Here is a 14,010-nt window from a genome sequence, read left to right on the forward strand (position 1 = left end):
AATTCAAGTCCAGACTCGATTGCTCCGGCACAAAATGGAGCCTACCTTGCGGCGAGCGGCTTCTAGCCTTTGCGGGCGCTGCTCTGCTACTCTTCGGAGACAATTGGCCACTGGGAGCCAGGCGAAGCCATGGATGAGGATATCAGCCCATCATATCCGAAGCGTCCATTCAACGACCAAGGACCAGAAGCGACCTTCGCCTGTCCAAAGGGACTTTTCGACTACGGCGAAGAATCAATCCGAAGCTGCAGCTGCGAGCAAAAGTCCGGAACCTCCAGTGCGCCTTAGCGAGGATAACCTGTTCCACCCATTCTCCAAGTCCCCAGTCCCGGAGTTCCGACGTCGAGCGGCCTTCATGCGACAGCATGCCTACTGCCCACACCCCGATCACCAGCAAACCAAGGTTCCGACTATCGCTCCCCAGCACGAAGATGCCAAGCCCCAAGGCGGTACCCAGGCACCGGCTCATGTCAACTTTGACTGCCCTGACTGCGGACTTCCCGTTTACTGCTGCGAGGAACATTGGATGGACGATTACGAGAAGCATCTTGAAATTTGCGATACACTTCGACAGATCAACGAGGATGATCATGACTTGCGTTCTGGCCGAATTTTCCATGAGGCAAACCTCCCGGACCTGCAAATGGAGGACGCTGCTATCAACATGACAAACTGGGATACTTTCATGTACACCCGAGAGTTTGATGCCGTCAACTCTGATCGTTCGATGAGACAGATTACCCGTCTCTTGACATACCCCGTTACGATTGGCAGTGTTCTTCACGAGCTTAGCCCATATAGCATGAAGAAGGGAGAACGATTGACTGCGGAGGGATTGAAGAGTTTCAGCGGTTGGTGTTTCAACTTGCCATGACCAGATATTGCATAACTAACATATGACGATAGCCTTGCGGTACAACCTGCACCCCCAAGTCTGGTCGAGGTTATGGTGTCAACCAGCTCCGGCCTGAGCCCCCACCTGTGAGACTTTTCATCCTGGGAGCTCGTGCTGAGTCGTCTCTGCCGCGACCTGCTTGGGTGCAGTTGGCACACATGTTCCCCGAGGCCCGACTTCATCTCATCTTTATCGGACCAGAGAGTATGGCCAACCGTGACGACGAGTTTCCACTGCCGGAACGGACTCCATCGAACCCCTTTGGAGCGGTGGTGGAAGATCGTGTCTGGTACAAGATGAAGATTAGCACGATCGTGGATTACTACCACACCATCCACAAGACCCAGCACTTTGCGCCATACGATCCCTACTTTGATTGCTTTGTGCTCTTCCACCCCGGTCTGGGTCACCCTGCCAGCAGTCACGAGTGGGAGGAGACGCTTCCTCTGCTTCTCGAGACCAAGGTTCCTATCATCAGCACTGGATATACTCAGTTTGATATGGAACGGGATGTGGAATGGGTGAACAAGAAGTCGAAGGGAGAGTTTGATATCCTTCTTCAGCCCGGCGAGAACGTCTTCCGAAGTCTTCGATGGGATCTGAATGACATGGATCCCCAGGATATCAGCTGTGGTAACTGGGGCGTTTGGGCGTTCCGTGGCAAGAGGTATGCTGTCGTCGATCGTCCTTGTTGATACAAACGCTAACCTTGACTCTACAGATATGAGACGACGGTTAAGAATGAGGAGTAAAATGTGAACATGACTGAGGTTGGGAGGAGTTGTACCCATATTGTACAGAATCTGTAGCATTTAGTCGTGTCTGGATAGACCAGACCGAAGGCATCCTACTTCTTACATCTTGTGAGGAAGTAGTAGAAAATAAGAACATCTCCTGAACCTTGACCACTTAGCGATTATTCATAACTGATCTGCAAGGGTTGCATTAATTAAATCCTTCAAAATCAAGCTTGCTTAATGGCATCTTCCATGCCATGCCGTCGCCGTAGCTAATGCAGGTAAAGCAGGTAAAGCAGGCACGACGACATGCCTCCCCCGCGCCTGCAACGCACGGTTCAGGCAGGGCAGTAGCGAGCGAGCGGGTCAACCCGTGCCGTGGGCGGGCAGGAGCTTAACACAGCGACACTACATGCGGCCATGCTGCGACCTGTTGTTAAGTCAACCTCCAGCCTCCAAACCAAAGATAATAACTCCAACCACGTCCGGCGCCCTCACTATAATCCGCCTCCGACGCCGGGCCATGATTGCGAAGCCTAGCCGATCGTCCCGGTCATGACCGCCGCTTCTCCCGTGGCCGCGGCCACTCCTCCTGTCCGCCCTCCGGCCCCACGTCCCAAGACCGTCGCCTTCGAGGCGGATGCGCCGTCTTCTGCTACCTCACGCCGGCCGAACCGCTCGAACTCGTCCGATCCGCTGTCTGACCGAGCGACATCTCTTCTGATACGTCGCACGCTGTGCTCACCGCAGCTTGGGGACAAGAGCCGAGATGCGCAGGTGCCCATCGATGAGCTGCTCCCGCCTCTGACCAGCCGCAACGATGTCGATCTTCAACTATACGCATTCCTCGCCATTATTATGAGAGAGTTTGTCCAGAGCTGGTATAGCAAAATCACCTCGGACGAGAACTTTGTGTCAGAGATTTTACACATCATCGCCCACTGCTCACGGGCGTTGGAGCAACGGTGTAGGAAGATTGATCTGGAGAGTCTTCTACTAGACGAGATACCTGACTTGCTGGACAAGCACATCACTGGTGGGATCTCCACGCTCTAGATTATATTGATACCGTCTAACCACCACCAGTTTACCGTACTGCGCATAATGCTGTATCGAGGCCGCCTGTAGAGGTGGACCCTCGAGAGGCGTATCATGCTCTATGCCCTCTTCCACACCTTGCGCCCGTTCCTCGCTCAGATGACCCGGACACAGCATCAGATCAGAAGGAGAACGAGGCGCTCTACCGTCAGCTGCTCGTTCAGGGCGTGTTGGCCATCCTGTTACCAACTGAGGACTTGGAGAACCCTTGTCTCACAGCCCTCGTCGAGCAGATCTTTTCCGAGCTCATCATTGGCAATGTCATTGCCAATAAAGCCTCTCAGCCGTGGCTGTTATACGAGGGAATCTGCATCTCAGCCAGGGTGATACGAGAGAGGAAGGAAAAAGGGGCGATGTCGGAGAGCTCAGGTGAATCTCTAGAGCCTCAACTTGAGGTAAAGGGCGGTCGTGCGTGGTCTGTACGCTCCATGTTCCTGGGCGTGATTCAACTGGGTATGTTGGTCGTGGGCTCGCTTCGTTTCATCACCACGGCTCTTGTCATGGCTTCATCTCTTCCCGCTAGAACCACGCCCTTGGAAGAAAAGGAAGCTGTGATGGATCACGACAAGTCGGCCGCTTCCATCTCATGCTCCAACCCGAGGTCATCCGACATGGCCAAAGCCCCCATCCTATCATGTCGAATCTGGACCTGCCTTGGGAACCTGCTCGAGTTGAGCATGCGCATGCCTTGGCTTGCCGGGTTTCTGTCGCTTCTCCAGTACGGCGCGATTAACGGACCTGGACGAATAGCTGGTCACGATGGGCCTGTTGACAGGTAAGATATGATCATTCCCTTTGGATTTCTTGATGGACTCTATTACCCCTTCATTCACCTCGCATGAGTGCCGAGTCACTGGACCTGTTGATGCTCCAGTGAGCTTGCAGAACAGGGATTCTTCAACGGCTTGGTGAGGCAAATCGGGCCGCCCGGTGGTTTACGGCCCATGCCGTCCGTCTTGTCTTGTTTGTTCAACGATAAAACGTTTTTGGCGCACACCCTCCTTCGCAATCCACAGTCAGTCGGTCGCAAGCGCACGAAAACAAGGCAAGACGATTTCACTATCGACGTTTGGTGTCTCGAACATGGACGGGATGGGTCTTTAGGAACAGCCAATCGAAGGGCGTAGCGCCGTCTTTGGCTTCCGATTGCTTGACGAGGTGCGCCAAGCTAGGTCGCTTCGTCCAGCAGGATTACAAGATTACGCGCCCGGCCCTGACCGGGATGTCAGCTTGTTGGAAGAGACAGACCGCCCTCTGCTCAGTCGAGAGAGGCGAGCAACAAACAACACCAACAAGCTTGAATTGACTCTCGCCCCGTGCCGCGCCACCCGAGGGGCTAGCTGGGATTTCCCGAGACGATGAAAGTCGGACCTGTCTTGTCCTTTCTCGTCGAGGAGGGGGAGTGAGGGAGGATTGGCGATGCCCTGGCCTGGCCTGGCCTGGCCAAAGATGATACCACCGAGTGGCACCTCTCAACCTGCCAGGAGCGGTTTGGTCTGTCAGGCCTCATCTCTGAAGGAACCATGCTGGTATCCGAGACGGTTGCACAACCGCAACCATCCTTGATGGGCCTGCCTTGCCCTGCCTTACCTTGCCTTGCCGACTTTGAGGGGCGAATCCGTCTGGTGACATTGGTTTGCACACCACCCACCAACACCCATCAGCCGCCGTGTCTCTCTGTCACGCCTCATGGACCTGCTGTGTAATATCACAGCTCCTGCATCAAACACGCCGGGCTGGACGCGTCTCTGTCTGTGCTTCCCCGCACTCGACAGGTCCCCCCTTGTCTGACCTATCCCCGGTCTCAATTTCACGCCTTGGATGCTGCCCGGCTTCCTGGATCAAGATGGCAGCACCACCCTCCATCGTTGCCGGCCGGTCCATGCATACGACGCTGAGGCCCAGCGGTCCATTGACAGCCTCGTGTTACTCTCGCATCGAAACATGTGCCCCTTGCTGCAGAGGGACAAAGCCGTTCCGCTTGTTTGACAAAGACCCCCCCACGCTGCACTGCGATGCGATGCGCTGCACTACGTTACGCTGCGCGACTTTGACTTGAGATGCGAGCTAACCCCTTCTCTTCCGTAGGCTACTCTCTCATCACATTCATTCTCTCTTCTCTCCTTCTCATCTCCCCCTCTCCTGCGCACCCTCCGAGGCGTCCTCTTCCCCAACAACGCCCCCGGCACGACGAGCTTGTTCCCACCCTCCTCCGATGCCGAGCTGCAGGCCTTGCGTCGCAGAGCCGCTAACGCCCTTTGGGGGTTGCTGCCGAAGGGGGTGGGAAGCCTCTACTTTGGCGGTCGCTTATGGCGGCGCGGGGCGTCCACCGGTGAGGGGGATTCCTCATCGGACGAGGAGGATCTTTTCGTAGACGAGATGGAGCGGCTCCTCCTGGTGCTGGACGATGAGTACTGCAACAAGCACCTCATGTACAGCATCCTCGAGTTGGTGCTCGTGAGGCTGATGCCGGAGCTCAGCGAAAAGGGGGTGACGGATCTGTGGGAGGAGAGGCTCGGAGTAGATGTGTAGAGTGCGATGATGATGATGATACCCTATTTTGTCAGTAGATAATGAATGATCATTTCGATCGAGTTTCACGATGAATAGCAAAGATGGACGAGGTCTGTTCAAGAACAAGGGCATTTCCAAATGCACAATCGCCGCCCATTCCCTCCCTATCCTCAACTATTCGAAAGGAATGTCCATATCTGAGCATCCCGAAACAAGGGGCAAGCGACCCTCCACCCAACTAAAGCCTCCCAACACATTGATTTCCGCCGCCGCCTCCCATCATCGAGCACGTATATTCCCATGAATCCCAATGTCACCTTCTTTTCCCGAGCCTCCCCTCCCATTTTGTTCCCCCCTTTCCATGATGACCGAAGCATCTGTCAAAAAATAGAGACGCTTCACCCAGACCAGAAAAACAGACCAAATTTCCATCCCACACTCCCCCCTTACCCCTTTCCCTTAAATGCCGATGCCTCGCAGCAAGTACCCTCTCGTCTTTGTGTGTGTGTGAGCAAAACGCATGCGATGTGAGTAGTAACCCAAGGAATGTTGCCATAGACAGAAAAACATGATTATGCCCTCCGCAGCGATGCCTCGTGATGTATGATGGAAAGGAAAAATAAAACAGAAACTATACTAGAAACGTAGAGGTATAAGAATAAATAATAAAACAAGACAAGAGAGAAAAGGGGGGAACCAAAATTCAAGAGACAAAAATGAAGCGTCGTTGAGCTCATGTACTGCTCATCGTACAATCCCTCTCCTTCTTGTATCCCCTTCTTCCTCCTTCTCTGTCCTCATAAAACCATGCTTGTACTGCCCTTCACGAGCGAGTAGAAGCAGGTTCTGAAAAAAGGTCGTGTGGACGATTTGTTGTATGTAAAATTGTGTTCGGGTTCGCGTGAGCGGGAGAAATAAGTCTTGGGGGGTTGTGGTATCGAGTAATAAAAGAGTTGATTTGGTTATTTTTTAATAATTTTTTCCGGTCCATTTTGTTCTCTCTTCTTTCGGTGTGGATTGATTAGTCGTCGTGGTATCTCGAGTGAAAGTCGAATCGCGTGAGTGTATCTATATAATATATACAACTCTTGGATATTCGTTGTTGACCGGTTAATGGGCATCGAAGGTCGAGGAGGGATCGTCGAGAGTAGAAGCGACTGGCTATATGGCAAATCAAAACATGTAGTCAACAAACAGATCTAGCCTCAAGCATCCATGACGCGAGGCGCGAATGCCAGGAGGGCGCCCCTTTTCTTCTCCGCGTGAGCAGATATGGCCCATCCCCCCATTTTGGTCTTTAAACCAAGGCACTCTCTCTTCTGCGGCGGGCTCTTGCACCACCAAGAGCTTCCCTGTGCAGCGAGTGGTCCCTGCTGTGAAAGAAACAAGAAAACGCCCAGCGTCAACAGGAAAGCATGCAAACGCATAGTCTTCCCCCTTGATCAGGTCTTCACGTCGTCTCCATCTTGGCCGATATAAGAGCGGGTGCCTCGACGTCACCCTCGGGAATGCGAGACAGACCCCCTATCGAGGGCCGGCCGCCTTGGTGCTGGTGGATCTTGAGCTTCTTGGTCAGCTGCACGATGGTGATGTAGTCGTTTGAGTCAAAGTTGCCAGCCGTCTGGATGTAGGTCAGCAATGTCTGGGCGGCACGACGGGCATCCTCCTGTGAAGGTGAGACAGGGGAAGAGTCGACAGGGGTCGGGCAGGTTGCGGTGGAGCGTGTGATACTCGAGTTGCTGCTGCTGCGGCGCAGCGTCGGAGGGGGTGAGTTGACGCTCGTGTCGATGCTGAAAGGTGCCCCGTGGAGTTCATGCTGAGGTGACTCCAGAGCTGAAGACGGTGCCGTGGACGATGGGATATGTCGAGGCGTCATTGGCTCGGTCGACCCTGATACCTGGTTCACGTAATCGATGTTGAGTGATGGGAACGTGTTGCTCCTCTTCTCTCGAGACTGGAAATCGGCGCCTCGCAGTTGATCCATGGGGAAGCCTCCAACGTTGGGGTCCGGCGAGAACGTAAAGGTGCCTGTTGGGCTCATTGTGCCCGAAAACGAAGATGCCGGATTATCTCTCAGATCACTGGACAGTGACGTGGTCGACTGAGACTCGGGGTGCTTGTACGTAAAGTCAAAGTCAATACCGTCTATAGGGCCATCCTCATCGCTCCGGCTCCCAGATAGGGGCGAGATGTTTCCCGTAGGCGAGGTCGGAGATAGAATGTCCTGGCTGCTGTTGTTCTTGGTGACCAACGTTGATAGTCGAGCACTGTCGGGGATATTGGCCTCCGAGGCTCTCCGCGTCAACTTGGCTCCTCCAATGCCGTGCTTTTGCTTGAACTTTTGTAGCCAGCTACTCGTCAGGCCGTTGAGGACGTTCTCCTGGTTCCCGCTCGCGTGGGCAAACAGCCTAGCCTGCTCCATGATCTCCTCGTCGCTGACCTTGAATCCTCGTTGTTGTTGTCTCCTGACGTAGTTGCTGAGCGTGCGGTCAAAGTCAGGGTGCTTGCCCTTTCCGCGCTTGACGGCTGGGTTTTCTGGCTCCTGATCCCGCTTGAGATATTGATCCTTGTGCCTCAGAACCTTGGAAACCGTGCTGTGATGAATGTGTCAGACCTTGTTCTCTTGTTGCTCCTCCATGGATAGGAAGGATAGCTAGCCATCTGCTCAAAGCTCCGTCTCTCCAGGGCCTGCCTACCTTCTCTCGACACCAAACCGGGCTCCAATGTCGGCCTGTCGAGTGCCTGGGTTGTCCTCGTGAAACTGGCACATTGCCCTCTTCTGCTCGGTAGTGAGCGTCTTCCTGGACTTTTCATGCTGCGTCGGTAACCTGGGAGGGTCCACAGGCGGTGCACTCGTGGCGGGTGTTATTGATAGGGGCGGTGCTGAGTAGCTCCCTGAGGGAGTCGGGTTCGTCAGTTGGCTCGGCCATGTCGTGTTGAGCATTGGAAGCTGGTGATGGGCCATCGGGGGCGGCTGCGGCGCTGGTTGGATCATCTGGTGAGGCTGCGGCGGCGGTGGAGGCATCCTATTTAACGGTTCTGAAGGCATGCCGTGACTGACAAAGGCTCCAAAGGATGGGTACTCGGTCAATGGACTGGCGCTGTATGGGCTCTGGCTATAGGGGCTCATGCTGGTCCAGGTATCGCTGCCGTAGCCATTGCTGTTGGAGCTACCATTGCTCTGGGCCATGATGGTGTCGTGGCCCATTGTCGACGTCCCATTGACGTTGTTCATGTTGTAAATGTAATGTTATATCTGTCTTGTCTTCCAGCTAACACTGGGGTCAATAAGAAGTACTATTTCGCGGTAGCTTAGCCCCCAACAGAGCCAGCAGCAGCAGAGAGTTCCTGTCCACAGGAACAATCAATTGATTGGGGGGGCGAGACCTGCGCCGGTTGGTGGTGTATAGAGTTGGAAGAATAATCAGGCTCCCTCGAGATGCTGACCACCAGATAAAGCTGGGGAAGGACGAGGAACAGAGACTTGGTGGGATGGGCCCTCACGTTTGATACGAGTTGTCGATGAGGAGATGCATCGTCTTGCCCAGATTGGTTCCTGAAAGTGCAGAAAAGGAAGGGGATCGATCCACGTTTGCTGTCGATCAACCCAACCAAGTTCCAACCAGGGGGGTCGGATAGAACGGTGGTGTTGGGGGCGAGAACAACTGCTCTTTGAAGCAGCAGCAGCTCTGGCGCATGCACTCAGACGCAGCCTCCTCTCCCAAAGACGGGGCCGTGGAGCTCTCTCGTCTATTCAGGGCTGAGGGCTGCAGAACAAGCAAAGACCTGTTCTCTCACCTGTCAACTCTTCCTGGCCAAGTTCAAGACTTGGGACTCCTTCTGATGGAGGGAGGGGGAAAAAAGAGTCTTCTCTCACTCTTCCCGTCTGCTGTCCCACGCGGATGCTCCCCTCAGAAAGTGAGACAATGGCCGGGAAGTTTCTTCTAGTTTGCTTTTTTTCTTGCTTCCTTTCTCTCTCCCCTTCTGTTGCACCTCGTGGAGATTGCGGAGACTTTGACCAAAAGGTAAACGCGGCAGGGCGAGAGACAAGACAAGTCAAGACAAGACAGGAACGGAACGGAGGTCGGTTGGTAACAGTGTGGAGGTCGTTTCTGGTGCGGTGCAGTGCAGTGCGGTTGTGGTGGTGGTGCGGGCGGACGGGGAACAAGAGGCAGCCACACAGACAAAACAGGGCGGCAGACAGACGGGACGGAGAAAAAGGACCAGCTGCGTAGCTAGATCCGGACGACAGAGTTTCGATGGCGGGTGCCGCAGACTGAGGCGGACGTTCCAGCACGAGGCCAGACCGTTGAGTATAATCGTTGTCTTGTACTGTCGTAGGCGCGAGACGAGGCGATGCGATGGTGAGTGAGACCCCAAGCCCATTCACCGTGCTACATATGTAAAGACGAGGCCCCAGAAAGGTCGACGACCTGGTCCATCTACATATGTATGTATATGGGATGGGATGCAGAACGCACGAGGAATACCGGTCCAGGATGTGGGGGGGGCCTCTTGCAGGGGGGAGGGGTGTGCCAGAGATTAGAGGGGAGTGTGTGTGGACTGAGAGAGAGGTGAATCTCTCTAGAGGTCGACTTGGTGTGAGTGTGAGCGAGTAGCAGTGGTGGTGGTGGTGGTGATGGTGACGGGATAGGATAGCATGGCATGGGGGATACAGAGATATGAGAATGACGGGGAAACCTGGTTCGCATGGGGTATGACAAGCAAGACAACCGATGGCGATGCCTCCAGGGCAAGACCCAAGACCTCACCTCCTCCTCCCTCTCACACGCACACGCGCCTATGTACAGACACAGCACAGACAGGCACGACGCACGCACACACACTAACAAGCGCGGCAGATGAGGACGACCGGCCGACCGACGACAACGACCAAGAGGAATAGACCGGGCATGGCATGGGCATCATGATGGCTCGGGGGTGGACCGGTGAGCCAGGGTCCAACGCTTGCTTTCCCTCCCTCTCCTTCTCGTCTGTCATCCCTCCTCCACCCCGGCAAGGTAAGGTCGCCGCTCGCGGGAAAAGCAACTCACAATCGTCAGCCGTTGGGAGACGGCGTGCGTGGGTAGACCCCCCCTGGTCAGCGCCAATCTGATAGGTGAGGTGAGAGACAGACAGGCACCTCTCAAGGACAAGAGACACAAGCTTTTGATCAAGAGAGAGAGAGAGTCGAAAAAGAAAGCAATGACCAAAGGAAGCAAGTCAGTGTCAGGGCAAGACTCTTCACTCTCCCTCTCTCTCCCTTGCATATCCCAGGAACCTTCTCCCGTCCTCTTCCTCTTCTCTGGTGTCTCACCCGTTCCGGACGAACCACCGTCGACTCTTCATTTCCTCATTCCCCTCTTGGACGAACCGGCCCTGCTTCTCATCGAGAAGGGGTTAGTTGGATACATAGGCCCATGATTACAGACCTGGGCCCATCAAGATGAGGTCAGAAGAAGGACGGGGCGTGCCGAGTCGAGTACGGTACCCGCTTGCCCTCTCGCTTTTTTTTTTTTTCTTTTCTTCCACAAGCCGCGAGCACGAGCACGAGGCATGAGGCATTTCGACCAGGGCCTAACAACTCTGTTCCTCCTCTCTGGTCTGGTTGGTGCCTCGTAGTGGTTCAATGCCGACATGACATCGTTCCCCCACGAGAGGGACCACTCTGCTCCGAAGCAGCAGGGTGTGTAATACTTCGAAGCAGGTGTGGGTGCTTCTGCGAGCGAGAAGAGATGCGTCTCAGTGTGTCTCAACCGCCCGTTGAGAGAGAGAGAGAGTCTGAGAGGGGGAAGGGGCCCCATGCTGGCTCAAGAGCAGGACCGACGCGCGCGGGCTAAAAAGATAGTCGCCTAGCAAGGCCACCAGCTCGCTACTCTCATAGGGCATCTCTCACTGCCCTCAGAGTGCGGCGCCGGCGCCAAGAGCCATGCCCATTCGACAGTCCAAGATGGCCTGGGCTCGACTGGGTTTAAACTGGAGAGGCTATGGTGGGAGGGCCATAGAACCAGGCCCTTTCTTCCGAGAGGGAGTCCACCATGAGTGGACCAGGTCACCTGCTAGGAAGCCAGATCCTCCCCAGATACGAAATCCATCCCGCCCTGGCCTGAGAGAGTCAGACTGAGCCTGAGCATATGAGCCCGCGATATCGACATGCTGCTTCTGGTATAACGCCCCTCCCTCCCTCCAGACCAGGCCGCGACCATGCCATGCCATCAGACGGACGGAAAAGCACCGACCGCTCGCTCGCTCGCTCGCTTCCCCCTACCTCTCACCCCCAGCAAAGATCGACTGACGGGCCACGGATGAGATACATTCAGCAGCGACGACGACGGCGGGAGGTCCGGCTTGCTCATGGCATGGACAAGGGTCTCGGGCAGCCCTGGTCCCTGACCGACTAGAAGCAGACTCCAGGATGATAATCATAACCCAGGCCAGCCGCGAGCAACAAAACCCGAAAGGTGTTGAAAAGGGTAAGGCGGCCAATGTCACTATTTAGCTTCTTAGCCCCAGGCACAAGAGCCGTTCCCTTCAGCTCTGCTTCAGCCTTCAGCCTCGGACGGGCCAGCTCGTGGCCTCGTTCGCCGGCTGGCTGGCCGGTCCCCCCTTCCTTCACCTCACCGTCCGTGGTCCATTGCTTGCTTCCATTTACTCCCCGAACGCCGGACTCTGTCATCACGGTGCCCTTGAAGACCAATGCCCGCCCGGATGGCGAGATCCGGCTCTCGCGCCTTGTCTCATCGGATGGGGTCAGGCCTGGGGCGGAGATGATGGGTGAAGGGAAGAGGGGAGGGGGGGCAGACGAGAGCCACTCATCAGCGAGGCTCTGACGGTTTGATTCGCTCAGCCTTGTCCTTCGTGCGCCATGTCCTGGCCCATCTCTTCTCCCTTCCTTCTCGCGTCTTTCCTCGCCTCGCCTTTGCCTCGTGGTTCCAGGGTGGTCGAGCCATGCTCGGGCCTCACCACCACCACCCACCCACCCCCGTCTTCCAGGCCAGGCTTGACGAGGCACGTTTTTTTCTCACACTCTCATGCGTGCGCGCGCTGACCATACCCCGATGCGATGCTCGATAATCCCGGGACACTACGCTGCTGTTGGTCTTGTACCGTTCTTCCTGGTCCGTCCCTTGGCCAAGCCCGTTCAGCGGCATGGCTTGGCTGACTGGCCAAAGTCTAGCGCGGGCAAACATCGTGGGCCGTGGAGATGTGCCGCCCCAGGATACCTCGATAGGTAGTAGCTACATACCAGGACGGGCGGGAGCGAGTCGTAGCCATGTTACTCTGTAACGGACTGGGCGCACGTGTGGCCGTGGTCCACTCGACAGCCCTCTTTTTTTGAGTTGTTGGTCTGTGTTGTGAATCAGCTCGTGGCTTAGCATTAGTCTGAGCGAGATGTGAGTGTTTCGTCCATCTTGATCGGTCTGCAGTGTTCAGCAGATAGTCCGTCCGCGATGGGCTCTTCCCCCTTCCTTCATCTTGATCTCGGCGTCGTCGTCGTGCTATAGGCGAACAAGTAGCCAGCAGGCGTCTCTCGCAGACACACACCTTTTGAGTCGAGGAAGCAAGCAAGCAAGCAACATGATGACATGGTGCTCGGGATTCCGCAACTGGAATGACGGTGGGTCATAGCCTGGTCTCGTCCATCCTATCCTATCCTATCCCATGCCATGCCCTGTAGAACTTGGTGTATGGATTACGGAGCAGGTACTGTGCAAGCAAGCATGGTAGGTACTGACTGTACTGTACTGTCCGTCTGATGTATGGATGGATACCTCTCCTACACCTGGTGCCTCGAGTTGAGACGAGAACCGAGACGGAGATCTACCGCTACTCTGCAACTGCAGCAGCAGGTAGGTAGCAATCAAGAACCACAACCGGGGGCTTGACATGGACAGAGGCAGACTAGTGGGACGGGCCTTTCTGGAGCCAGTTTGACAGCCGCCGCCTGCCGCCATCCATCATCCATCGCTCATCGCCAGTCGACGTCGCCATTCCGCCCCCTGTCCTGTTCAGCAGGAGTCTGTTGTGTGTATCCATGTCATGGCATGTCCCCTCCCGTGTCTCGCGGCTTGGCTTTTTAACCTTTCCGAGCCGTCGCTGCACCCTCGGTGATTGTCGCGTATCATTTCTTCATCTCTCTTGGGGTTGGGCCTGGGCCGCAGACAGAGCAAAGAGGTCCAACATGGAGGAAAACGGCTCCCATGGCTAGTCAGATCTCTAGCGCAATTTCCGGGGAGGCATAAACGGGTGTGCGCCCACTTCCAAGCGCAGCTAGAGCTTGTCTACCACTCCACCCCCGGCAGACGAAGAGCCATTGGGCAGCAAGCAACCTCTTGTGCTTGTTTGCTGCCGTCCGTCTTTTTCGACCGCCGACAAGAGAGAGAGATCCTGACAACAGAAGAAAGCCCGCTGAGAAATGGAGGAGGGGAGGGGCGCCGCCTCTGCCCGTGAACGGTCCAATCCGCCGTCCGGCTGTTGATCCAGTTGGCCAGCTCCATCAAGATCCCTGACACCGGGGTCTGGTTTTTTCTCTTCCTTCCCTTCCCTTCCCTCTACTCTGTCTGGTTCACCTTTCGCTTCCTTCCATTGATGGTGCCAGGTACCTCTCAAACGTTTCTTTTGTGGCTTTCCTTTCCTACTGGTGTCGTCCAACGAGTGAGATGACAATGGCAAGTTGGCGTCGGCGGAAAAAGAAAGCAAGATGGAAGGATGCTTTGTTTTGCATTGCTGATCTTCGGGCCCCAGACCCAATCCGTCTGTAGTGTA

General features: G+C 55.4%; 4 protein-coding genes across 4 annotated transcripts; 2 read left to right on the forward strand and 2 right to left on the reverse strand.

Annotated features, from left to right (window-relative positions):
* Positions 1–34: 34 nt before the first annotated feature.
* MRS44_003272 (uncharacterized protein) lies at positions 35–1,647 on the forward strand (the record flags this gene model as incomplete). The annotated part of the gene is made up of 3 exons (XM_065623147.1): positions 35–760; positions 907–1,562; positions 1,617–1,647. 3 exons carry the CDS (start codon positions 35–37, stop codon positions 1,645–1,647), a joined length of 1,413 nt encoding a protein of 470 aa, XP_065479219.1.
* A 540-nt stretch (positions 1,648–2,187) lies between these two features.
* On the forward strand, positions 2,188–3,509 carry MRS44_003273 (uncharacterized protein; the record flags this gene model as incomplete). The annotated part of the gene is made up of 2 exons (XM_065623148.1): positions 2,188–2,668; positions 2,719–3,509. The coding sequence occupies 2 exons, from the start codon at positions 2,188–2,190 to the stop codon at positions 3,507–3,509; spliced, it is 1,272 nt and encodes a 423-aa protein (XP_065479220.1).
* A 3,185-nt stretch (positions 3,510–6,694) lies between these two features.
* MRS44_003274 (uncharacterized protein) lies at positions 6,695–8,479 on the reverse strand (the record flags this gene model as incomplete). The annotated part of the gene is made up of 2 exons (XM_046270558.2): positions 6,695–7,838; positions 7,941–8,479. The coding sequence occupies 2 exons, from the start codon at positions 8,477–8,479 to the stop codon at positions 6,695–6,697; spliced, it is 1,683 nt and encodes a 560-aa protein (XP_046137387.2).
* Positions 8,480–11,641: 3,162 nt separating this feature from the next.
* Positions 11,642–12,434, reverse strand: MRS44_003275 (uncharacterized protein; the record flags this gene model as incomplete). The annotated part of the gene is made up of 2 exons (XM_065623149.1): positions 11,642–12,243; positions 12,299–12,434. The coding sequence occupies 2 exons, from the start codon at positions 12,432–12,434 to the stop codon at positions 11,642–11,644; spliced, it is 738 nt and encodes a 245-aa protein (XP_065479221.1).
* Between the last annotated feature and the right edge of the window lie 1,576 nt (positions 12,435–14,010).

Source organism: Fusarium solani, assembly GCF_023522795.1.
Source record: "Fusarium solani strain SB1 chromosome Unknown bctg00000001, whole genome shotgun sequence".
Taxonomy (NCBI): domain Eukaryota; kingdom Fungi; phylum Ascomycota; class Sordariomycetes; order Hypocreales; family Nectriaceae; genus Fusarium; species Fusarium solani.